Below are 24,687 nucleotides of genomic sequence, written 5' to 3'. Positions count from 1 at the left end.
GTAGGCCCCTTAGCTTTGCTTAATCTTATTTAATGTATTGGTATTTAATGGTGACTACAGAAATATCTCTTGAAACAGAAACGATTCAGAATGAAAACCAAATGAAAACAAATAAGGTGACGGCTGTCATTCACGATCCACATTCCACAGATAAAACACAGATGACACGCGTTTTGGAATTATTTGAACACAGTGTTGCTAACCCGCGATTTTTCAAATTTGCCGCCTTTTACTACTGACAAGATTTGGTTGACGGACTTTATTTACGTTTTTTATGTTCAAATAATTTTTTGACATGGCAATAATTTCATTTGTAAATTTAATGAGGGTAGAAATTCGACAATGCACTGTTACCTGACAAGGATTGTGAATCACTTGCGAATGTTTCTTAATTTAGCCGTGTAGTGAATCATACGGCACACTCGATTTGTTGAAATCACCTGGAATGACCCTTTACCGTGTAATTACGGTCGGTAACAAAACGCAAGTTATTTTATCTGTGTTTATGTCAGTTGTCACCTTGTCATTGTCAGTCTCAGTCAGACTGGTAGTGTCAAAAGTTGAGGTTATGTTTTGCAGTTCTATATAATTCCTGCATTATCGCACAATTTCTTGGCTAATTCGCTAGATTCACTCACAATTATGCTAACAAGTCGTGTATATATGGCCACCAAGCGCGTCGGTTCCTAAGAAAGTTTTTATATGGTTATTATTTTTTTTATAACCCTTGCTTTATTTACATGTAATACCATTGTGTAATTACTATTTAGTTCTAATTTAGTGTTTTATAAAACTATACAACATGTACAGGAATCTTTTACTACGGTAAGTACAAAAGTTAGTTTTATTCAGAATGAATAATCCGACTTAGATTATGTTGTATAACAACTTTATCTCGTTTTCAGTTTACCCATTAGATCATTGCAGAGAGAAACGCTGCCACTATTAACAAGTATCAAAAAATCGCCAGATATCATTAAAGCTCGTCAACTGTCAGTAACATGTATCTATTGCAAGAAACGAAGATCCATAGAAGAAAAGGTGTGTAATAACAGCTTTCAGACGTCTAGATCTTGTAATAACGATAGTATAGCAAACTAACTGTCAAGTTTCGTTGCTCTTTTTATCATGTAGGTACCATTTAAGTTGTATTGTTGAAACATTTATTTTTATTATTTGTGCGCTGTATAATGATGCTAAGAATTTTGTTTTTTAGGCTGTAGAAACTCAAGGGAGGCAAGCTATCAGATACTCCCCAAAAGCGGGCTCAGAAGTGGTGGGCATATGGAGGAACATGACAGTGAGAGATGTGGCTGAGGTGCTCAAGAAGGATGTTGGTATGTATTGCTTATTCTTTGTTTCTCATACAGAAAACAATGATGTCCTGGATAGTTGGGAGATGTGTATGTAAGGTAACACAGGGTTCTCTTTCAACATTCTGATACAGTCGACTCTCGTTAATTCGAAACTCAAAGGACTGTTAAAATAAATTTCGAATAAGTAAAATAAATTTAAAATAAGTTCGTAATTTTTGAGAGAAAAAATATGAAAGTTCGAATTATTGAGTAGGTAGGTAGGAGTAGGAGATATAAAACGTTAGTTTCGGAAGAAGTCTGAAACATGAGTTTACTTCAATGCACATTGCTGAGACTGATCTGAAAATTCTTTTGCAACATCACTTGTCATCCCACCTACCTCCACTTTTTCGATTAACTCCTTCTTTTTAGCAATCGTCAAGCATTTATACTTTTTAGGACTCGTAACTAACACTAACTTTTAATATGTACACATAACCAACGAAACAGTGCAATGACGAACTTGAACTTGTCTCAAAATGTGCGGTCTATTATTACCTCTGTGAGGTCTGCAATCTGATAACTTCGAATTGTAGAGTGTTTAACGCCTATGAGTTCGAATTAACGCGTCGTTTTGTTACTTAGCATTGATTATTTTTGTTTGAATTACCAAGAGCTTAAAAATGTATTGATTTATTTCAAAATATAAAGAGATATTCTTGGGAACTCGTGATAACTTCGAATTATAGAGAGTCGACTGTAATATCTAAGCTGGCTAGCCCCTAAAAAATTAAATTTGTAACTAAATGTATACACCTTCCCACCCTTCAGCCATATCAACTCCTGCAGTGAAATAAAATATCTTTATTTATTTAACAAATAATTGTTTTTAAGGTTGTTTAATAAATCTCTTTTGAATCATGAATTACAAAATTGTAATTACATACTATGTAATTTATTTACCTCCAAGCCGCTCTGTCCTGGGCCCAGTGCATGCTAGCCTGCAATGTGGCACCCACAAGAGTGCCCACAATCGTTACGTCCCTCAGCCATGAGATTACGACAAGGAAGAAGTTATTTATGTACTTGTAATTTTTATAGCAATGTTTTATTTTGTAATCATTCATCATATTTTTTGGCTGTCTTTCAGAACATGTCTTCAAAGTGTTGGAGTTTGCGGACAAAACATCAGACATAAACTACAAAGCAGACACTGTGATACATAACCCGCAGGTTGTTCGCGACATAGTCAAAATATCAGGATCCAGGTTCAAACTGGTACCTAGGCCTGATGAAGAGGCAGAGGTCGAGGAGGCAAGTGGTTTTATAACAACCTTTTTTTGTTATCGTTTACACAGTTTAAAATATATCTCACGAAAGTTTAATATCGATTGAAGCTTTTATCACATTAACTTATAGCTAATTAACTACCAATGTAATGTAATAAAGTCTTGCAAGTCCACTTAACTTAAAACTATTTGGTATGAAATGCATGTAAAACAGATGGCAATACAATAATTTGGTACCATCAAGCTGATCTGGTGATGGAGGTGGTTAGTTAGCTCATCTACAAGCAAATATTCATTGAATGGAGCTGTAGTACATAGCCAAACCGTTAAGCTCGAATTTGTCTTACATTTTACGAGTTTTTTTTTTGAATTTTAGACGAGTCTTCGAAAGCGTAAAGTCATTTTTCACATTAATCGAAAATTCGGGTTAAGGTGTGCCTAAAATAGTCTAAATACTAGAATCAAAGGAATTTGAACCTTGATTACATTATTTAAATTTATACTCCATAGAACAAGGACGCGGTCCCGGCCCCGCCCGCGCCGCCCGAAGCGCTGCGGCCCCGACCGCCCGTCGTCTGCGTAATGGGACACGTGGACCACGGGAAAACTACGCTACTAGACGCCTTGAGAGACACGTCCGTCGTCGATCAGGAGTTCGGCGGCATTACGCAGCATATAGGAGCGTTTGAAGGTTGGACTATATATTCTAGGTTTTAAGGTCGATTTTCGCTATACAAGAACGCTGTCCCAGCCCCTCCCGCGCCGCCAGAAGCTCTGCGGCCCCGGCCGCCCGTCGTCTGCGTAATGGGACATGTTGACCACGGGAAAACTACGCTACTAGACGCTTTAAGAGACACGTCTGTCGTCGATCAGGAGTTCGGAGGCATTACGCAGCATATAGGAGCGTTTGAAGGTTGGACTATATATTCTAGGTTTTAAGGTCGATTTTCGCTACATAAGGACGCAGTCCCAGCGCCGCCAGCACAGCCCGAAGCTCTGCGACCCCGGCCGCCCGTCGTCTGCGTTATTGGCCACATGGACCACGGGAAAACTACACTATTAGACGGTCTAGACGCCTTGAGGAACACGTCTGTTGTGGATCAGGAGTTTGGTGGCATTACGCAGCATATTGGAGCATTTGAAAGTTGAACTTTAATAAGTGTAAGTTTGAGATTATCTATGCTACACTGGTGTTACTCGTATGGACAATACTTAGAGACAAGTTTGGACCGTTTTGGACCAAGAGTGTAGCATTGAGCTTTAAGTTTTAGGTTTTAAGGTCGAAGTTTGCTGTTCTCTCTCGTTACTTAAAGTGCCTAGAATCTCTAATGACCTTCTTGGAGACATCTGCTCTGTGGTACAGTAGAAATTTGATGTCACCACGTCACGTTAGTTAATTATTTCTAAGAACTTATTTTATATCCCTTGTCCATAGTGAAACTGGCGTCTGGCGAAACAGTGACATTCCTCGACACGCCGGGGCACGCGGCGTTCACAGCCATGCGGTCTCGCGGCGCGTTCGCCACCGATATAGTGGTGCTAGTGGTCGCCGCTGACGATGGAGTCATGGAGCAGACTGTGGAGTCTGTAAGGATGGCGAGGGAAGCTAACGGTCAGTGACTAATATATACAGGGTGGCCCATTTAGATCGGTCAGTATGGGAAAATCTGAAACTATAAGACATACGACGATCTCTTCTTAGGAACCATGTCATCGATTTTAGTAACAAGAAAAACTGCATTCATACATAAAATAAATGTGTACTCAGCTCGGGAATCGAACCCGGACGTTTTGAAAAAAAAATATCTAAAATTATTTCTATTTAGATATTGATTGTGTAGGTCTTAAGCAGTAAATGTTACTAGGAAACATGATGTCTGAAATGAATAAAATGCATTGTTTTCATATCCTTTAATTTATTTTATATGTTTTCAAAATGGCCACCATTTTTTTCAATACATTTTATATAAAAAAAATTTAAAAGTATGAATGCAGTTTTTCTTGTTACTAAAATCGATGACATGGTTCCTAAGAAGAGATCGTCGTATGTCTTATAGTTTCAGATTTTCCCATACTGACCGATCTAAATGGGCCACCCTGTATATATAAATGTGAAAGACCTGACTGACTGACTTATATCAACGCACAGCCCTAACCGCTGGGACTAGAAAGTCCAAATTTGGCAAGTAGATTCCTTATAAGGTCTAGGGGTCCACTAAGAAAGGATTTTTCAAAATTCATCCCCTAAAGGGGTGAAATGGGGGTCCAAAGTTTGTATGGGGAAAATATACTAATCCACGGGTACGAAGTCGCGGGCAACAGCTAGTAAATAAATAAATGTAATGTACGAAAAATGTACAATTTTTACCAGCTATGTATTGCTATCTGGTGTTAAGCGGTATCCAGCCGGGATGATCAAATCGACCGATTTGATCAGAAATGAAATTTGCGTCAATCTCCAATTTAATCACCAATTTATGATTTATGGTGATATTTGAGCCCGCTAAGTTAAAAAGTGCTCCAAAACGAAATTCTTGCGTCCGCACCCCATTTTATCGGTAATAAGTATCGAAATTGGCGTTGCGTCTGCACGTCCTGATTTGATCGGACAATTTCATCAGATTGGCGAAGAATTGTCTCGTCTGGACATAGCTTTAAACTGGCAGGCAATGTATGACATATCGTTTTGAAGTGGATCAAACTTTCATTTTTATTACTCGCCACGATTTCCGCAAATAGGTGATTTGTAAGAGCATTTTAGGACATGACTAATTATCGCTGTAGTAAAATGTTGTTTCAATGTACTGTTTTGTTTCCAGTGCCCATACTGGTGGCGATCAACAAAATCGACAAGCCAGGTGTGAACATTGTAGGTATGCCTCAAGTTCACTTTTTTGTTGAGCAGCTCACAGATGATTTATATAAAAAATAAACTCTTAAACTACTATTCAAATTAAGAATCTATATTTTATAAATCAGTCATTAATTGGCTGCATTTTTTTTTATATAATAAACTGATTGGCGATTGGCTCTAGTCACACCCGGCGGTCTAGCATGAGTTGCGTTCTCGCGCGCGAGTCCATGCTTGAAGTCGTGCCAGATGCGCGCGAAAACGCAACTCATGCTAAAGTTCGTTTTTTTTAGCATTAGAAAGAACTTGAAAGAAGATAAGCGATCTTGACATATCTTTTAATTGAAAAACGCTTTTTAAAAATCAGTAACTATTACTTATGATTTATGAAAGCAGAAGAATATAAATGATCGTATTAGATTCATAATTGTTACATATTTGCCGTGACTTATTTTTAAAATGTGTTTTTCAATGAAAGACACATCAAGATTATTTACCTTATTTCTAATGCTAAAAAAAACGAACTATAGACCGCCTGATGGAAAGTGAAGACAGAGCCTACGATGGAACTGAAACTATCATCTGTGACCTGTGAGTGGTTTCATTATGCTTAATTCATTACAACGCTTTACCGATATAAGGGCAATTAGGGTTACGAATTTACGAAAGCGATGTATAGCATAAAATAAAATAATTGGTAGCTCAGTTGGTAGAGCAGTTGGCCAGTGTCCAGAGACCGGAGTCACAGACAAAACATCCTCCAGACAGCATAGTAGCGCTACCCCCTCTGCCACAAATATACGGTAGTTTTACTCCATTTTCGAGTCAAAGTGTCTTTGTGTGACGTCCGTATCTTTGAACGGACCAATCACGGCGCGGGACTCGCTCACCTCGTCCCCCGCACCCCAGTATTTTTGGCAGCATCGGTTTCATGAAATAATTGCTCTAAACTCCGTCTAGAGCAGCGGTCGGCAACCCGCGGCTCGCGGGCCACATGCGGCCCGTGAACCTGTCACTTGCGGCCCGCGAGCCTCCCTGGCTATTTTATATGTAATATTGACAAACGACAATGTCTAGTCTAGTCATAAATATTAACAAAGTGCGGCCCGTGTCAACTTCGTTACCTACTATGTGGCCCTTGGCTGCTAAAAGGTTGCCGACCGCTGGTCTAGAGGATTCCTAGTCTATGTTAGAACCTGATAGTTTTCCATTTTACTGTACATTTTAAAAATTGAATAAAAATTAAGTGGTAATCAGTTTTGGAATCACTTCGGCAACACCATTGTTCTAGGAAAACACGATGCGCTCGCTAGCGCAGCATGGCGTGGTTTGCGAAGCCCTCGGCGGCGACATCCAAGCCATCCCGGTCTCAGCACTAAAGAAGACCAATCTGGATACTTTAGTGGAGGCACTAACGTTACAAGCTCAGCTTATGGAGTTGAAGGCGGACCCGAGCGGATATGTCGAGGGTGTGGTTATTGAGGCGCAACTCGATCCGAGGACGGGGTGTGTATCTTTGCTCTAAGTTTAATCTTTTAGTGTTCAAGTCATCCCGGTCTCAGCGCTAAAGTATCTAAATTGGATACTTTAGTGGAAGCGTTGACGCTGCCAGCTCAGCTTATAAATGCACATTGCCTTGACAATGTTTTTACGCTAACATCTAAATGTGTCGATTATAAGCCGGATTTAAATGGTATAAAATTATCTGGATCCATTCTGCTATTTAGAGCTGACTTTTACTTTCATATTTTATTCTACATTGTCTTACATTTAATTTCTTCTGTTTTTAGAAAACAAGCTACAGTTTTGGTGCAAAGAGGAACTCTACGCCGCGGCAGTGTCATTGTAGCTGGTAGTGGATGGGCCAAGGTACGCCATTTTTGCAAAAACTAGATCGCTATTCATACAGTACACATTTCTACGTTCTTTTGTTTTTGCGTCTTCTAAGGGCCACTTGCATCCCAGTATCCCGGGATTAACCTACTAGTACAATTTGACACTGGGTTAACGGTTTAACCGGCTAATTCCTGGTGAGTGCGATGGTGCAAGTGACGCTAAGCCTTTAGTGTTTTAACAATAACCATTCACTATTGTTTTGACTGAAACTTTTTTACTGAAAGATATCTTTGTCAGGCCTCATCATCATCTTCCTCGCGTTGTCCCGGCATTTTTGCCACGGCTCATGGGAGCCTGGGGTCCGCTTGGCAACTAATCCCAAGAATTGGCGTGGCCACTAGTTTTTACGAAAGCGACTGCCATCTGACCTTCCAACCCAGAGGGGAAACTAGGCCTATTGGGATTAGTCCGGTTTCCTCGCGATGTTTTCCTTCACCGAAAAGCGACTAATATCAAATGATATTTCGTACATAAATTTCGAAAAACTCATTGGTACGAGCCGGCGTTTGAACCCGCGACCTCAGGATTGCAAGTCGCACGCTCTTACCGCTAGGCCACTAGCGCTTCAGATCTTTGTCAGGCCTATAGTTCGTTTTTTTAGCTTTAGAAATAAGGTAAACAATCTTGATGTGTCTTTTAATTGAAAAACATTTTAAAAATAAGTTACGGCAAATATGTAACAATTATGAATCTAATACGATCATTTATATCAGTGGTTCCTAACCTGGGGGTAATTACCCCCGTAGGGGTAAAACTGGTATTTTACGGGGGTAATAAGCTAACCTAATTTAACAATACAACAAACGTACACGCTTTATATTTTTTATTACCATTGGGAGGAGGGGTAAAATCAGGGTCCCTAGTTAGTCATAGGGGTGACCGGACTGAAAAGGTTAGAAACCACTGATTTATATTCTTCTGCTTTCATAAGTAATAGTTTTTGATTTTTAAAAAGCGTTTTTCAATTAAAAGACATGTCAAGATCGCTTACCTTCTTGCAAGTTCTTTCTAATGCTAAAAAAAACGAACTATAATTTCTGTAATATGTTTGTAGGTGCGCGTGTTAAACTCTGCTGAAGGCCGTGTCGTGTTGGAAGCGCCGCCATCAACCCCCGTGTCGGTGCTGGGCTGGCGGGAGCTGCCCTCTGCCGGCGATCAGGTGCTCGAAGTCAGCTCTGAGGTAACTACCTTCAACATACTATTTATTAATATTATTTTTATTTTATTTATTCAGAACACATACAGTCATACATGATACATAAGTCAGAAGTGTGTAATACGCACATAAATCTTTCTACTAAAAAGATCTGGAGGTTCATAAAACATATAGCATAAGCCTAAGGTAGGATACATACAATAAGAAGCAAAAGTAATTCATTATTACTTACAGTAAAAAGTCGGAATAGTAATAATAATACTAGTCTTTAAACTGGTGCAATGTCATGTTAACTGCGTTAAAATGCTTTGAGGATCAAGGGGTGTTAGAAGGTCCTCTGTCAATTAGGCAGTAGGGTCAAACCAGTGGCGCGAAGTTAATTCCAAAACAATCCTTTTAACCTTCACACTGATGCTAGTAGTGGAGGTTTGGGTGCAATGCTTGTTAATGTGTTATGCTCTGCGGAGCGGAGGGCCGATCATTTTTTCCGAAAGGTGTCCTCGGTGTGTGTTCACTTTGGACTGGTGCTTTCGATTCCAGTGTCGTCGCTAGCTTGCTATTAGGTAACAATATTCGGCTTTCCATATCAAAGTGTACCTATCTTCAGGGCCGTTTTAAACTATGCTGGGGCCCCTGGGCACATAAGAATTTGGGGCCCTTTAAGAAAGTAAAGAAAGCTAATTAAACTAACATTTTTCTACTATGATCTACTATTTATTATGGGTAATCACATATACTGTTGCTGTCCACCCACCGAGGGTTCCGTACTTGTTTAGTATTTGTTTTTACAGCGGCAACAGAAAAATATCATCTGTCAAAAATTTCAACTGTCACGGTTTACGAGATACAGCCTGGTGACAGATGGACAGTGGAGTCTTATTAATTTTTTGGTAAAGACGGTACTGCCTATCTTATGTAGTTTTTATAAGGAAGAGACTCATACTCTCTTACTCTGACTCTTAGAGACTTCATAAACTTTAATAAAATGCCAACTTGTGTAGAAACGCGCCGCCGAGGTGATGAAATGGCGGCACAACCAGCGCATGAAGGAGAAGCAAGCCTCCGACCTCGAGGTGATCGCCGCCAAGGCGGCCGCACATCGCCAGCAGTACCGCCAGCAACTAGAGAGGAAACGGGCTATGGGCAGGATGCGGGTAAGGAATATACATGTTTAGAAAAGACAATAGGGATGATGACACATGTTGAATTTTATAACAAAATCTAGTAAAATAGCAAACGAGCAATTTATCACAATAATATGGATATTAAAATAAAATATTGAAAAATTACAAAATTACAGGACCTGAAAGTTTCAAAATTTAAGTTTTTTTTAACTTCCAAAAACGATAAAAGTAAGGGTACCATTCGATTCCTTACATTTCATCCAAAAAATATTGTATAGCAACTATATACATAAACGCAATATTTCACCGACAAAAACGCAATTTTCTTGTTTTGTCCATACTACAAGATGGGCGATGACGTCACGGCCTCTGGCCGTTTTGTATAGGGCGTTTCACGAGTGAAGTGCGACTGTCGGACTTTGACTACAATTTCTGACTTTTGTGTTACTTTAATGCAATGGGTCCCATATAGACATTTGATCCAAAAAACAAACCCGATCGATTGATACCATAAATGAAAATTAGTCATGTAGCCTATTATCAAAAGTCAAAAACACTGGAGCGAGAGAAGTGGCTCTCTCGACTTGGTGTATTTCAATTTTGATAATAATTGTGGGGCGTGTTTTATGTTAAACTATATTTTTTATAACTTTCAATTTTATAATGTTTTCTAATATCTTTTTTTTATAAAGAAAAAGCAAATCCTAAACAGAGCATATACCTAATGCTTTAAGAACGGGCATGTGATGCGGAGGGATGAAAGTTATTGGACGAGAAAGCTATTAGGAATCATGGTATAATAATATACTCCGCCTGGTACTCTCTTCCGAGATTCGCGAATGACCTAACTGTCACTTGCCTACGTCATCATGCTGTTTACAGGTTCTCAAACTTTAAAATGTGGGAGAATTTTAACCAACGGTGAATATTATTTTAACGGCATTCATTTTAAGTTATTCATGTAGAAACATAGTAAAATAAAACAAATCTATACTGCCCTTTTCACTCCTACTCTTACAGTTCCGAATAGAACAGCCAACCATTTTCGTAACAAAACATTAATTATCAAGCTTACGACGTGAAAAGTTTGGAAAACACTGCGACTGCTGACACTGAGCGAGAAGGAAATAACAATTAACACGCGTTCGACAAGGATGACGGTCAGGGACAACATGGCGGATTGTCAAATGTGACAGCGCTATCCTGTGTCGCCAGTAGTGTAAACAGAATTACCCGAATGTCTGAAATTTCTTTCGTGAATCGGAAGATATTGCTAACGAATAATTAAAAATGACGTGTTATTGTAAAATTTAAGATAAAATACATATAAATGGAAATTGTAAAATTATAAAGAAATATTTTAACTTATTAACCATAGATATAATGTACCCATGTAACATGTTATGTTGAAATAAAGTGGCAATGTTATTGTGACGTAGGCAAGTGACACTCTGGGAAGAGAAGACCATGTTTTATTAGACCATGTTAGGAATGAAAAAGTACGAGGAGAGGAAAACCGAGGAAAAGGTGGATGGACTGTGTGAGAGATGATATGAAACGAACGCAACTGAATGATGAGATGACGGGTGACAGTGAGCTATGGAACAGAAAGACATGTTGCGCCGACCCCAAGTGGATGGGACAAGAGCAAGCGAATGATGATACCTAATGGCCCTAATGCTTTGGTTAAAATTGGATTCTTAAGACGAAACAGGAGCTGATATTTAAATATTTTAGGTAAATATACCCGTCTCGCTAACGGAAGCGGCTCCTAAAACTAGTGCGATAAGGACAAGGTGAAAAATCCTGCGTAAAAATCTCAAAAATCTCGGTTTCGTACTCGACTGTTTCCTCCTCCAAAACTTAACCAATCGTAACCAAATTTGGAAATCTAAATGATTACGAAATTATCTGTGTCGGACCGTTTTGCTTTTTTGGCTAATTGATATCAGTATTGAATACCACGCCTCTCATTGCGGCATAGGCAATTAGGTCATTTTGGCAATTTTTGAAGGGCTCTAGCGCCTTAAAAAACAAAAATATTAAAAAAAGCAAAACGGTCCGACACAGATATTGACAATATTAATCCGTGTTGAAAAAATCATTGCTCTAGCTTCAAAACCCACGGAGGAAACAGTCGAGTACGTTTGTATGGAGAAATGACCACTTCTGTTGGCTCTTAACTTACACCGATTCTAACAATTTCTTGTTCGCACAGTTACGACCCGTGGGACCGCGTCAGAAGATGATCCAGTACGACGACCATCCGACGCTCAGCGTTATCGTTAAAGGTAAAATTACGAGACAATGCTTACTAACGGCCCGATTCGAACAACGCTTATGATATGTCACTCCGATACGATACCGATCTGTCAGTGTCAAAAGTGACGTTTTTGGTTGAAGATCAGTATTGTATCGGTGTGATGTCTTATAAGCATTTTTCAAACCGGGCCTTTTCAATGTCAAAGGATCAAAACATCTTTGTTGTTGTTGAGTAATATAAAAATTAACAGCAACGTGATATCTTAATAAACTAACCTGGGATATTTTGGATTGAACACTTGTACTACGATCGCAGAATGCACGTTAAGCTTTGGATTCCTCCGAAAACGGTGCCGTCATATTATGGCCGCTATATAGCGTTGACTGACGTCACTAGAACGTTGTCTATGTAAACAAGATGGCGCGGTTTCCTAGACGGCGTTACGTTACGTTGATTGTCAACGTAACGTAAGATGACGGCCGTCATGACCTTGTCGATAGTTTCGTGAACGTTTTATTAGATAGCGGTGACGCCATTTTGAATAAATGACACGAGATTTGAATAAATGATTCCGTACTACGATTATTTTCCTCTTCTGATGATATTTCATCCTCCAAGTAAATTATAGATGATCAAGCAAATCTTGTCAGTAGGAAAAGGCGCGAAATTCAAATTTTCTATGGGACGTTATCCCATCGCGCCTACATTTTTCAAATTTGCCGCTTTGACCATGGTGGCTGACGGTGTGTTATGACGCCGTAGTACTTTCCACATGTCGCCACCGTAAAGGCGGCCGTCTTTTGCTGCCGCTATATGACGGCACCGTTTTCGGAGGAATCCAAAGCTTTAGGGTTGAGAAAATTTGCATCTATTTTATTATAATTGATGTGTCAGGTGACGTGGACGGGTCCGTGGAGGCGATCCTGGACATCCTGGAGACGTACGACGAGCACGACACCGTGCGGCTCGACCTCGTCCACTTCGGAGTTGGCCCCGTCACTCCCAACGATCTGGAGGTAAACTTGATTGTACAGTCGCCATCAGATATTTAATTTAATTTTAATTTTTCTTTATTTAGAAACAAACAGTCTCTTATAGTAATACATTATTATAATGAAGGGTTATCAGACTTATAGACCTACAGTTTCCTTAATTAGAATATATATTAACCATATAACTTATATAAGTAGTACTAAACTAAATAGATTTCAAAGTTGAAATGAAATTGAAGTTACAATAATAACAAACTAAAAGTGCACTTAGAGTTAACTAATAACTATCTAATTAAAGCCCATTAATACACTTCAAGGTCAGTCGTTTGAAACTACTAAACTTTACATTGAAAATATCTAATATATATGGGGCGGCTAAGGCGCTCACAAATATCTGAACACACCTTTATTGTCAGGGCGTTAGAGTGCGTGTTCAGGTATTGTGAGCGCCTTAGCCGCTCCGATATATCTGATGGCCTACCTACCTAATGTTTCCGTACAGTGTTAGGGCTCATTTAGACGGCACGCGAACTCGTATACGATTTTAGCAGAAAAATCACGTTTGCTGTGTGGGAGCCCCACTTAAATATTTATTTTGTTTTTAGTATTTGTTGCTATAGCCAGGCGTGGCTAACTCCGCGATTTCGTCGCTTTGCTACAGGTAGCTAAAAGTACATCCGTTCCACACCAATTTTGGTGGCTAGCCATAAGCCGCGCGTGGCGCTGTCGCCACCTACCGGCCATATCTGTGCTGATCGTAACAGACGCGTTTTGTTAGAGAGTGAGTCTTCTGTACCTAGTACTATTATTTATTCTGTGCTATAGCGGCAACAGAAATACATCAGTGAAAATTTCAACTGTCTAGCTATCACGGTTAATGAGATACAGTCTGGTGACAGACAGACGGACAGTGGTCATAGTAATAGGGTCCCTACCCTTTGGGTAAACCGTAAAGATCCAACCTGCATGGGTGACTTATGACGCCTACAAAGCTCAACCTTTTGAAAGCCAAGAACACCCAAAGTCGTCATTACTAGTCGTGCCCACAGCGTCAAGGACAAAGTAGCCTTGACACTTTCAAGTAAGGTTTACATTAGCTCGCTTGCGTCCGTTACCTTGGCGTATAAGTGACGTTTTTATTAGGGTTCCGCACCCAAAGGGTAAAAACGGGACCCTATTACTAAGACTCCGCTGTCCGTCCGTCCGTCCGTCCGTCTGTCACCAGGCTGTATCTCACGAACCGTGATAGCTAGACAGTTGAAATTTTCACAGATGATGTATTTCTGTTGCCGCTATAACAACAAATACTAAAAACAGAATAAAATAAAGATTTAAGTGGGGCTCCCATACAACAAACGTGATTTTTGAGCGAAGTTAAGCAACGTCGGGCGGGGGTACTTGGATGGGTGACCGTTTTTTGCTTGTTTTGCTCTATTTTTTGTTGATGGTGCGGAACCCTCCGTGCGCGAGTCCGACTCGCACTTGGCCGGTTTTTTATAAAGCGTTCAAAAGGTTAAACTCGCGTTACTTTCAGATAGCAGAAGCGTTCAATGCCGTGATATACGCTTTCAACGTGGACTGCCCCGCGCCGCTGGTCGTCGAGGCCAAGAACAAGAACATCGGCCTGAAGAAACACAACATCATTTACAAACTAGTCGACGATGTGAAAGATGAGCTCAGTGCGAGGATCCCGAAGAGACAGGAGGAAGAGATTATAGGTAACTTATTGTGACAATAGGATACTGTATTTAAATAGTTATTTTCGATACAAGTGCGAAAAAGAGGAAATTCGAAACGAGTGGCGATAAATTAAATCGACACGAGTTGCGAATTACCTATTCGCACGTGTATCGAACAACGTTTTACAGTACATATGGCACTTTAAAGTTTCGACATACGCACGAAAAGTGCTATTTTACGCACTAGTGCCATATGTACTGTAAATAAATTATTTTACATCATGCATGAAATAAACCACCCGATAATTATTAGAAAAACACAGATAGGAGTTATTTTTAAACACAAGTTCTATTTAATAAATCGAATAGAAATATAAAAAGTAGGTGAGTTGACCGTGACGTCACGATGTAATGTTTCATGTAAATTTCATATTAGCAAATCGTTTTGACAGTTCTAAAAAAGTAACTGATTTGGTTAGTAGGAGAAAACCCTATTGTGGCTTTCCATCAGAGAAGGGCCCTTATGCTTCGTCTGCAATAAGGACGTTTCGATCAGAACTTCTGTTGGAATTTCAGATGAATACGTCCTTATTGCACTTGAAGCTTTAGGACACCTTTCTAATGGAATGCCGCAATTTTAGAATCCAAGAGCATTTAGATCTGGCGCATGTCTCGCTAGCACGCCATTTGCGAAAAAAGTAGCGAGTGTTTTGCAAACTGGTGTATCCACGGCGTGTTCGTTCACCAGGACGCGTCGCATAGGATGGTATTCCACTTGTCCAATTTCTTTGTTGAATGTGCATTGCGTCTCACTTTCTCATTAAGCAAATTGTGAGACGCAAATCTACATTGGACCAAGATATTGGACAGATGGAATACCATCCATATGGACATGGACGACAATAAAAAACCTCAAAGGGTCGGAAAGTGGGGTGTTGTTCGTGTACAATTTCTCGGTGCTAGATTTTTTGTCCCTCTTTTTGCTTTAGGGGTTGAAAATCACTACATTTTATAAAACAAAGTCCCCTGCCGCGTCTGTCGGTTTGTGTCTATGTTCGCGATAAACACAAATACTACTGAACGGATTTTCATGCGATTTTCACCTATCACTAGAGTGAATAGAATATAATAAAATTTATTCAGGACGCTTTAAATACAACATTTTACAAAAACATGTCACAAAAAAGGTTTAAAACGTCGCTGAAAAGGTTTCCACTCAGCTTGGTGTCAAGGTATCTTATGAGTACCTTGACGCTGGTCTTGATTATTTAGGAAGGTTTATGTATATAATTTGCTAACACATTCATTGCCACCCAGCCAAACAAGACATCCGCGCCTGGCCACAAAAATTTCGTTATATAAAGCTCCCGAATCATCCCGAACGATCCCGATCATAAAATACCCGATAGTCGGGTTTTCGGCACTGATTGTGTTAAGGTTTTGTGTAATCCATGCGAAGCCGGGTCGGGTCGCTTGTATTATACTAGCCTCACGTCGCATAGATAACTGACAAACTTCCATTGTCCAGGCGAGGCCAACGTTCTCCAGCAGTTCATGGTGACGGAAGGCAAGCGTAAAGTCCCCGTGGCCGGGTGCCGCTGCGTGAAGGGCGCTCTGCAACGGAACGCGCTCTACCGACTCATACGGGGCGGAGAAGTCATCTACGAAGGTAAAGGATCTTCCTCGCGTTGTCCCGGCATTTTTCCCACGGCTCATGGGAGCCTGGGGTCCGCTTGGCAACTAATCCCAAGAATAGGCTACATGACTAATTTTTAGGGTTCCGTACCCAAAGGGTAAAAACGGGACCCTATTACTAAGACTCCGCTGTCCGTCCGTCCATCCGTCCGTCCGTCCGTCCGTCCGTCCGTCCGTCCGTCTGTCACCAGGCTGTATCTCACGAACCGTGATAGCTAGACAGTTGAAATTTTCACAGATGATGTATTTCTGTTGCCGCTATAACAACAAATACTAAAAACAGAATAAAATAAAGATTTAAGTGGGGCTCCCATACAACAAACGTGATTTTTTACCGAAGTTAAGCAACGTCGGGCGGGGTCAGTACTTGGATGGGTGACCGTTTTTTTGCTTGTTTTGCTCTATTTTTTGTTGATGGTGCGGAACCCTCCGTGCGCGAGTCCGACTCGCACTTGGCCGGTTTTTTTTATGGTATCAATCGATCGGGTTTGTTTTTAGGATCAAATGTCTATATGGGACCCATTGCATTAAAGTAACACAAAAGTCAGAAATTGTAGTCAAAGTCCGACAGTCGCACTTCACTCGCGAAACGTCCTATACAAAACGGCCAGAGGCCGTGACGTCATCGCCCATCTTGTAGTATGGACAAAACAAGAAAATTGCGTTTTTGTCGGTGAAATATTGCGTTAATGTATATAGTTGCTATACAATATTTTTTTGGATGAAATGTAAGGAATCGAATGGTACCCTTACTTTTATCGTTTTTGGAAGTTAAAAAAAACTTAAATTTTGAAACTTTCGGGTCCTGTAATTTTGTAATTTTTTAATATTTTATTTTAATATCCACATTATTGTGATAAATTGCTCGTTTGCTATCTATTTTACTAGATTTTGTTATAAAATTCAACATGTGTCATCATCCCTATTGACATAGGCACTAATTTTTACGAAAGCGACTGCCATCTGACCTTCCAATCCAGAGGGTAAACTAAGCCCTTATTGGGGTTAGTCCGGTTTCCTCACGATGTTTTCCTTCACCGAAAAGCGACTGGTAAATATCAAATGATATTTCGTACATAAGTTCCGAAAAACTCATTGGTACGAGCCCGGGTTTGAACCCGCGACCTCCGGATTGCAAGTCGCACGCTCTTACCGCTAGGCCACCAGCGCTTCCCTACTTCTTCTACGAAGGTAAAGGCTAATATACCCTTAGACACAGAATAAATAATAGTACTAAGTACAGAAGACTCACTCTCTAACAAAACGCGTCTGTTACGATCAGCACAGATATGGCCGCTAGGTGGCGACAGCGCCACGCGCGGCTTATGGCTTTCCCCAAAATTGGGGCCGAACGGATGTACTTTTAGCTACCTGTAGCAAAGCGACGAAATCGCGGAGTGAGACACGCCTGCCTTAGATTACTGTTGTTGTTGTCTGTATTGTTGTTGTCGTATGTATTGTTGTTGTTGTTGTCAAAAGCTCGCGCCACTCCTTCCTATCTTCAGCAACCCTTCTGGCCTCGCTCCAGCTCACTTACGGCAGACCGTTGCCAAGAGCCACGGCCTTCGTCCGGCGGTTTCCAACCGGAAGCGATGCTTGCGTTATTCGTTTCCCCTCTTCGAATTATAAGTCAGTCTAAGTGTGTTAATCAACTTTTTCTTGTCACACGTAGATTACTGTTGTTGTTGTCTGTATTGTTGTTGTTGTCAAAAGCTCGCGCCACGCCTTCCTATCTTCAGCAGCCCTTCTGGCCTCGCTCCAGCTCACTTACGGCAGACCGTTGCCAAGAGCCACGGCCTTCGTCCGGCGGTTTCCAACCGGAAGCGATGCTTGCGTTATTCGTTTCCCCTCTTAGAATTATAAGTCAGTCTAAGTGGGTTAATCAACTTTTTCTTGTCACACGTAGATTACTGTTGTTGTCGTATGTATTGTTGTTGTTGTCAAAAGCTCGCGCCACTCCTTCCTATCTTCAGCAACCCTTCTGGCCTCGCTCCAGCTCACTTACGGCAGACGGTTGCCAAGAGCCACGGCCTTCGTCCGGCGGTTTCCAACCGGAAGCGATGCTTGCGTTATTCGTTTCCCCTCTTCGAATAGTATGTCCTATCCAGAGTAATCTTAATAGATTAGATTACTGGTGAAGCCAAACCCACTAAACAGACATCTGTATAATATATATAATGATATTATCCGCAGTTGATGAACATGCGATTCAATCAACTGTTGAATTGAAGTGGACGCGAAATCTGACAGTTGTCGAATGAATCTCGAAAGGGGCCCTGGTATTTCAAGCAAAATAGGCAATTGCTGTCGATTGCGCCTGTTTGCGAAAGGCTTACTAACTGTTTGCTTGCATTACGTGGTAGGTACAGGTATAATACGATAAGCAGCGCGCGTGCAGTACGCGAGCGATTCAATAACGAGCTAAGGTGCAGTAGGTTCAGCCAGCAAAGTTTTTGAAAAATTATAGCGCTTTTTTTTTAGGATCAAAATACTGTTGCCAAAAATTTTATCAATTCGAAACTTGATTTCTTGACATTCGCTCGACTCGAAAATAAATACGAACATAGGGCTAAAACGCAACTTAAAAAAAATAACAGTTTTTGCACCAAAGCTAAAATACGACAATTTCTTCTAAAATTTTATTGCTTTACTTTAAGAGCCAACAGGAGTGGTCATTTCTCCATACAAACGTACTCGACTGTTTCCTCCGTGGGTTTTGATGCTAGAGCAATGATTTTTTCAACACAGATTAATATTGTCAATATCTGTGTCGGACCGTTTTGCTTTTTTTGATATTTTTATTTTTTAAGGCGCTAGAGCCCTTCAAAAATGGCCAAAATGGCCTAATTGACTATGCCGCAATAAGAGGCGTGCTATTCAAAACTGACATCAATTAGTCAAAAAAGCAAAACGGTCCGACACAGATAATGTCATAATCATTTAGATTTCCAAATTTGGTTACGATTGGTTAAGTTTTGGAGGAGGAAACAGTCGAGTACGAAACCTCGATTTTTGATATTTTTACGCAGGATTTTTCGCCTTGTCCTTATCGCACTAGTTTTAGGAGCCGCTTCCGTTATCGAGACGGGTAGGTATTTACCTAAAATATTTAAATCTTAGCTCCTGTTGGCTCTTAATTAAGTACGCAATTTTATTTTTGAACGAACTCGTCGATTAATTTTTTTTTAAAACCTACAAAAAATTAAAATTCACAAACTTATATGATATCCGCGATCCGACACGCACAGCCATCTCGTTCACGCTTACGCTCAGTGAGTCTGAAAGAAGAACCTTAGAATGAACCTTAATGAAATTGCCAGACAGCACCTTTGACCTAACATTTTTTTTTCAGGTAAATTATCCTCCATGAAACACCTGAAAGACGAAGTGAGCACCATAAAGCGCGACATGGAGTGCGGCTTGCGGCTGGACTCGACCGAAGTGTCCGTGAGCCCCGGAGACACGTTAGTCTGTTACAAGCTTGTAGACGCTAGCGACCGCACCGGTTGGGACCCCGGTTTTTAAGACATAGATTTAAGACATTATAAATGTGTACATTAGATATTTTGTTTTAATTATCTCTGCTTTACTTTCGACCCATACATTAATACATAATACTAAGAATAAATATTATTTATTGCACCACAAAGAAAACAATATTTAAAAACAGATTTACAATGTAAATAAAGGTAGCAACAGGCTGTCTTATCGCTGTAAGCGATCTCTACATACATACATTGTACATCAACAGGATTTTATAAATGACGTCAACAAGGTAAAGTGTGATTTGGAATGCGGTTGTGAGCCCAGGGGGCCGATTTTTGAAATTCGACCGCTCGATTTCGTGTATTTCGTTCAATAATATCTCCACTAATAGGCATTTAAATTCTACTAATAGAATTGAAAATGAATGGCCAATACCACTAGATTCCCAATTACTATCGCTCGTATTTAAAAAATTGCATTTCGCCGTTTTCCACACATTTTCGAGTGACGAAATCGACCGCTCGAAATTCAAAAATCGGCCCCCAGGGGACACATTCAGCTGTTATAATTTTGTTGACGCTAGCGAGCGGACTGGTTGAGACCCCGGGTTACTTTTAAGACTTAGTAAATATATTAATTACTATTAGATATTTTATATGTATAGCAATAATACGTCTGCCACTTATTCAGGCGGTTGGTGAAGAAGTTATGCGGCGATTTTCTAGTAACTAGTAGAAAATAGCTGAGTTTTGGGACTAAAACTAGTTTAATGTATTTAAATTTCACAGTTCACAATAAGCGTCATGCAGTTTAAGCCTTGAACCAGTCCGTAGTTAACCATAATAATTTCTTACCAACCGCCTCAGTCAAACCACCTAAAGTAGAAAAATTTATATCCAATGATTCATAGAAAATGTCTCACTATTACACGTCTCATTAGAAATACGTAATATTTTGTTTACGACGTTTGAGCCAAAGTGCTCAGTTGCGTAATTGTAGGTATTACGGAAGTGAAAGAATAATTTCATTGATGACAGAGCGCTAGGTTTGCCAAGTCCCACCGACGCTTCACGGTTCGATACTGATGAAGGTGTTCTGGAAACACTACGGCGTAGATGACTTTGAATCAACTATTGTAAATAGCCATCCGACTCCTACTTTCAACCTTCTCGAAGTAAAAGCATTCCATGACTCATCGGCGTAAACAAACCACGGTTTATTTCGATCGGCTGCATTTATAAATGCATTCCAGTCATATGTAATTCGCCTTAACCCAATTGTAGGGCCCTTGCAACCTTTATATTTATTCCGTTTTATAATATTTGAGGAAAAGCGCGGGAGTGACGTGGAAATTGCAATGACAGTGGTCTAAATATATCCGGCGCGGCGTCGCGCGTAGAGCTGGCAGCGCGCCTCAGTCGAGATCTGACCGCCGCGAGTCACACACGAACGATACCGAAACAGCAACCATGGTTTACGAAAGTGATTTTTATACCACCCGCCGCCCTTACAGGCCGACGTCCACCTACAGCAGCCTCACGGTGAGTCTCGTGTACCTAACACCGCCCCGTCGCGGCCGGGCCGGCCGGGTGCACCGCTCGGCCGGCCCCGCCGCGACCGCACACCTCTGAGCGTGCAGTGCACCGCTCCTCGCCCCAACTCTCTCTCCCGGGAGCCGGACACCCTCGCACCAGCTCGACCCTCGACTCTCACTCTATCTAATCAATCTTCAACCATTTAACAAGTTTTCGTCTCGGTCCTCGTAGGGATAACAGATGTCGAAACGTCTCGCGACGACTTCCGCTTGTAAACATTCCTGATTGCTTTCATTAAGTGCCCCAGGTTAGGAGTTTCGCGTCGACAGGAGCGGTAGGGAACCGGGAATATTCCGCAAGTGGGTCAGATCGTGAAACGGACTCGGAAAGCGGAGCTCCCGCGGGCGCGCCAAATATAGCCGCGGCTGGAGGCGCGGCCGACTAAACGGCCACTTACGCTTGCAGCGGCCGACGGTCGGGGACTGGGAGAAGGTGCCGTACGTGCCGCGGCCGAGTCTCGTGCCGGACCCGGTGACGGCGTTCGGGCGGCGCGCGGCGCGGGCGACGCGGCCGAGCATCCTGGACCCGGTGGCGCGCGCCGCCATCCCGCCGGCGCCGGAGAGCAAGCTGCGGGCGCTGGCGCCCTACGTGTCGCCGCGCGAGCAGACGCGCGCGCGCGTGCTCGCCGCCGTGGGCCAGCGCGAGCGCGCCTACGCGGCGGACCCGCTGGCCACCCCCCGCGACCACATGGACGTGGCCCTGGCGCACAAGCACGGCATACCCATGCACGAGCCGCGCCGACACGTCTACTATTCCAACTACGCTTCTTATTGAACGGGACGCGTGGAAAATTTTGTGTCGCTTTCGCTTTTGTAGTTAACCCTAACTTCGTCCACTCGAGACGTATGCTCAATTAGTATGGGGGTTTTCGGGGGTAGTCCCGCGAAGGACGAAAATACCGATACGGTACAAACTTATTAGGCGGTCGCTATCAGGAATGACACGGAAGACGAGACGGGTTCGATAAACTTGTTATCGCGGATTCATTAACGGTGGGAAATATAACGGATCCTAGATAGATAGTCGGGCTGGTGCGAGGGCGGTGGGGTGTGGCGCGGTGGTGCTAAGGGCCCGGTTGTTGCAGACGCCGAGGCACTACGTGGTGGTGGACCGCGACACGGCGCCCCGCCGCGCCGACGAGCAGTACTCCTACTCGTACTCCAGCACGTCGGAGAGGTCCGACGGCAGAGGCCTGCCGCAGCGTTCCTCGTACAGCACGTCGACCGAGCGCCGCACCGGCAGCGGGCCCGGCGGATACAATTACACCTCGGAGCGCAGCAGCAGCCTGGGAGGCCCTGGCGGATACTCGTACTCCTCCACCACCAGCGGCCGCCTGCCCCACGGCACCACCTACCGTCACTACTCTTACCGCGTCTAGGCCCGGCTCCCATCCCCCCCAATCCCTAATTCCCCTCGGCCTCTAATCAGTATTCGCTAACGCAATGTGATCGCTCTACTTTAATGTTTAAGCAAGTAGAAGTGAATCGTTATTTAAAGCTTTTTTTGATGTTTTTTTTCGTGTATACATTTTATTTAAATATTTAAGCTCTATGGTTTATTTAGACTGAATTTTTAATAAAGCTTGCATTTTTATGTTCTATTTTTCTTTTTCAATACCCATGGACTGGGGACAAGGGTCGGTGATGAACTCGACTCTACTAACATGGTTCTTTTTTAAATCTTCTTTCTGGGTCTTTCTTTAGTTGTGAGATAACATTTTCCAAAATTCTAATTGTGGCATATTATTTCTTAAAATATATATATATATAGTTAGGTACATTCGATGCACTTGTAAAATGTTTCAAGGATAAAAATGGTCCTTCGAGCCGGATGCAAAGGACTGATGATAAACTACACATATATTTGTTACGCAGCATATATTTGTATTAAAATGATGTAGAAACAAAGTTACCTACATTAACAGCCTGAGACATAGTTTTATTAGAGCCAAGAAGGTCGTTTCCAGGATTTAATGAGTTACGCGTCTATTATTAAATCGTCAACACACAGGAAGTTCGTGGGAAATGTTTCGTCTAAATTCTTCTAAAGCACACTTTATCTCAATAACTTAAATAATTAAGTATAGGTATTTAGTTAGGTATCCGTTATAGCTTTTTTTTTCAATTAACTAAATAAATTAGCCTTCAAAATGAATTCAGCACAATATAAGGCGCGAAAATCAGAACAAAAGGTAATTTAGGAAGGGTAAATAAATAATTAACCCTTGCCAGAAAGTGAATCTGACGGAGAGTATAGACGATAGTGCGTCTATTAATGTTTGTAATCAAAAATACAATTATAATGGGCTAGTAGGTAATTTGTTTTCTGACGCGGCAACATCGAACCGCTTGCAAGGTGAACAGTCAGCCATGATTTTATTTATAATCTCAAGGGATAATAACCATGATGCAGTTAATAGGTACAGTAAAAAAATATATAAAAATAATTAATTGGGAATTTGACAAGTTAGAAAAGTTAATTTAGATTTAGAACTGCTAAACATCTTTCAGATTCAATTCCCATTATACAATCAATATAAAAATCTTGGTGATAGGGCTGCCGCTTACTTATACTTACCGTGCCGGTCAATATCGGTATATCCCGTATATTGATTGACCGGCACGGTCGAACCTATAGGTAGGTCAGTCTTCAGCGGTCAAGCAGGTTATGGCACCGGATTTGATTTGGGTGTTCTCAAGAAGATAGGTAATAAAATTCGTAATCGGGCAAAAACCCTGTAAGTATTTTAGATGCCACATTACTTAAAATTAGGGAATATAAGTACTAGGTATGTATATACAGGGTGGCCAAATAAGAGGCACTTTATTTTTGAAATTTTATTCTATAAAACATAAAAAATATTAAGTATTCCTTGTTAAATATAATATGTAGGGTCAGCAATTACACATGGAAAATAATGTCAGACAAATGTCCACCTCTAGCAGCATGGCAGATGCGAACCCTTTTCATCGCTTTTTCACACATTTCTGGCGTTATCTCAGCGACAGTGTTTCGAATATTTTGTTTTAATTGCTGAAGGTTCGTTGGCCTATTAGCATAGACACGTCCCTTTAGATAGCCCCACAGAAAAAAGTCAGGAGCTGTTAAATCAGGCGATCTTGGGGGCCAGTCAATGTCACCGTTTCTCGAAATTAATCGACCGGGAAACGTTATTTTTAATGTTTCTATTGTTTTTAATGATTAAAACACGTTGTTCCGTCGTAAAACGCCCTATAATAAATTTGCCGTATCTACACAAACTAATTTTCATGCAATAACTGTCATATTTACCGCCAAAATAAAATGGCGGCAAAAAAAAGTTGTATACCTCTAAGTTGGCCATCCTGTACCTATGAGGCTATGACT

The 24,687-nt window shown here is 41.3% G+C and overlaps 2 protein-coding genes across 3 annotated transcripts in view; both read left to right on the top strand.

Annotated features, from left to right (window-relative positions):
* The first annotated feature begins 553 nt into the window (after positions 1–553).
* Positions 554–19,766, top strand: LOC134656151 (translation initiation factor IF-2, mitochondrial). The gene is made up of 16 exons (XM_063511677.1): positions 554–825; positions 906–1,041; positions 1,217–1,337; positions 2,446–2,609; positions 3,095–3,275; positions 4,020–4,196; positions 5,404–5,453; positions 6,727–6,941; positions 7,226–7,304; positions 8,386–8,511; positions 9,489–9,641; positions 11,830–11,902; positions 12,769–12,890; positions 14,401–14,584; positions 16,074–16,214; positions 19,593–19,766. The coding sequence occupies exons 1-16, from the start codon at positions 803–805 to the stop codon at positions 19,763–19,765; spliced, it is 2,118 nt and encodes a 705-aa protein (XP_063367747.1). The 5' UTR covers positions 554–802; the 3' UTR covers position 19,766.
* A 1,285-nt stretch (positions 19,767–21,051) lies between these two features.
* The window catches only part of LOC134655719 (uncharacterized), a 36,584-nt gene continuing 32,948 nt past the window's right edge, over positions 21,052–24,687 (top strand). For both annotated transcript variants that reach the window (XM_063511180.1, XM_063511179.1), the window contains exon 1: positions 21,052–21,267. In XM_063511180.1, coding sequence (XP_063367250.1) covers positions 21,196–21,267 — 72 coding nt within the window. In that variant the 5' untranslated portion in view covers positions 21,052–21,195. The remainder of the gene's footprint in view (positions 21,268–24,687) is intronic.

Source organism: Cydia amplana, chromosome 17 (genome assembly GCF_948474715.1).
Source record: "Cydia amplana chromosome 17, ilCydAmpl1.1, whole genome shotgun sequence".
NCBI lineage: Eukaryota > Metazoa > Arthropoda > Insecta > Lepidoptera > Tortricidae > Cydia > Cydia amplana.
The sequence above is the reverse complement of the archived record's forward strand: the minus strand, read 5'-3'. Positions and strand labels throughout refer to the sequence as shown.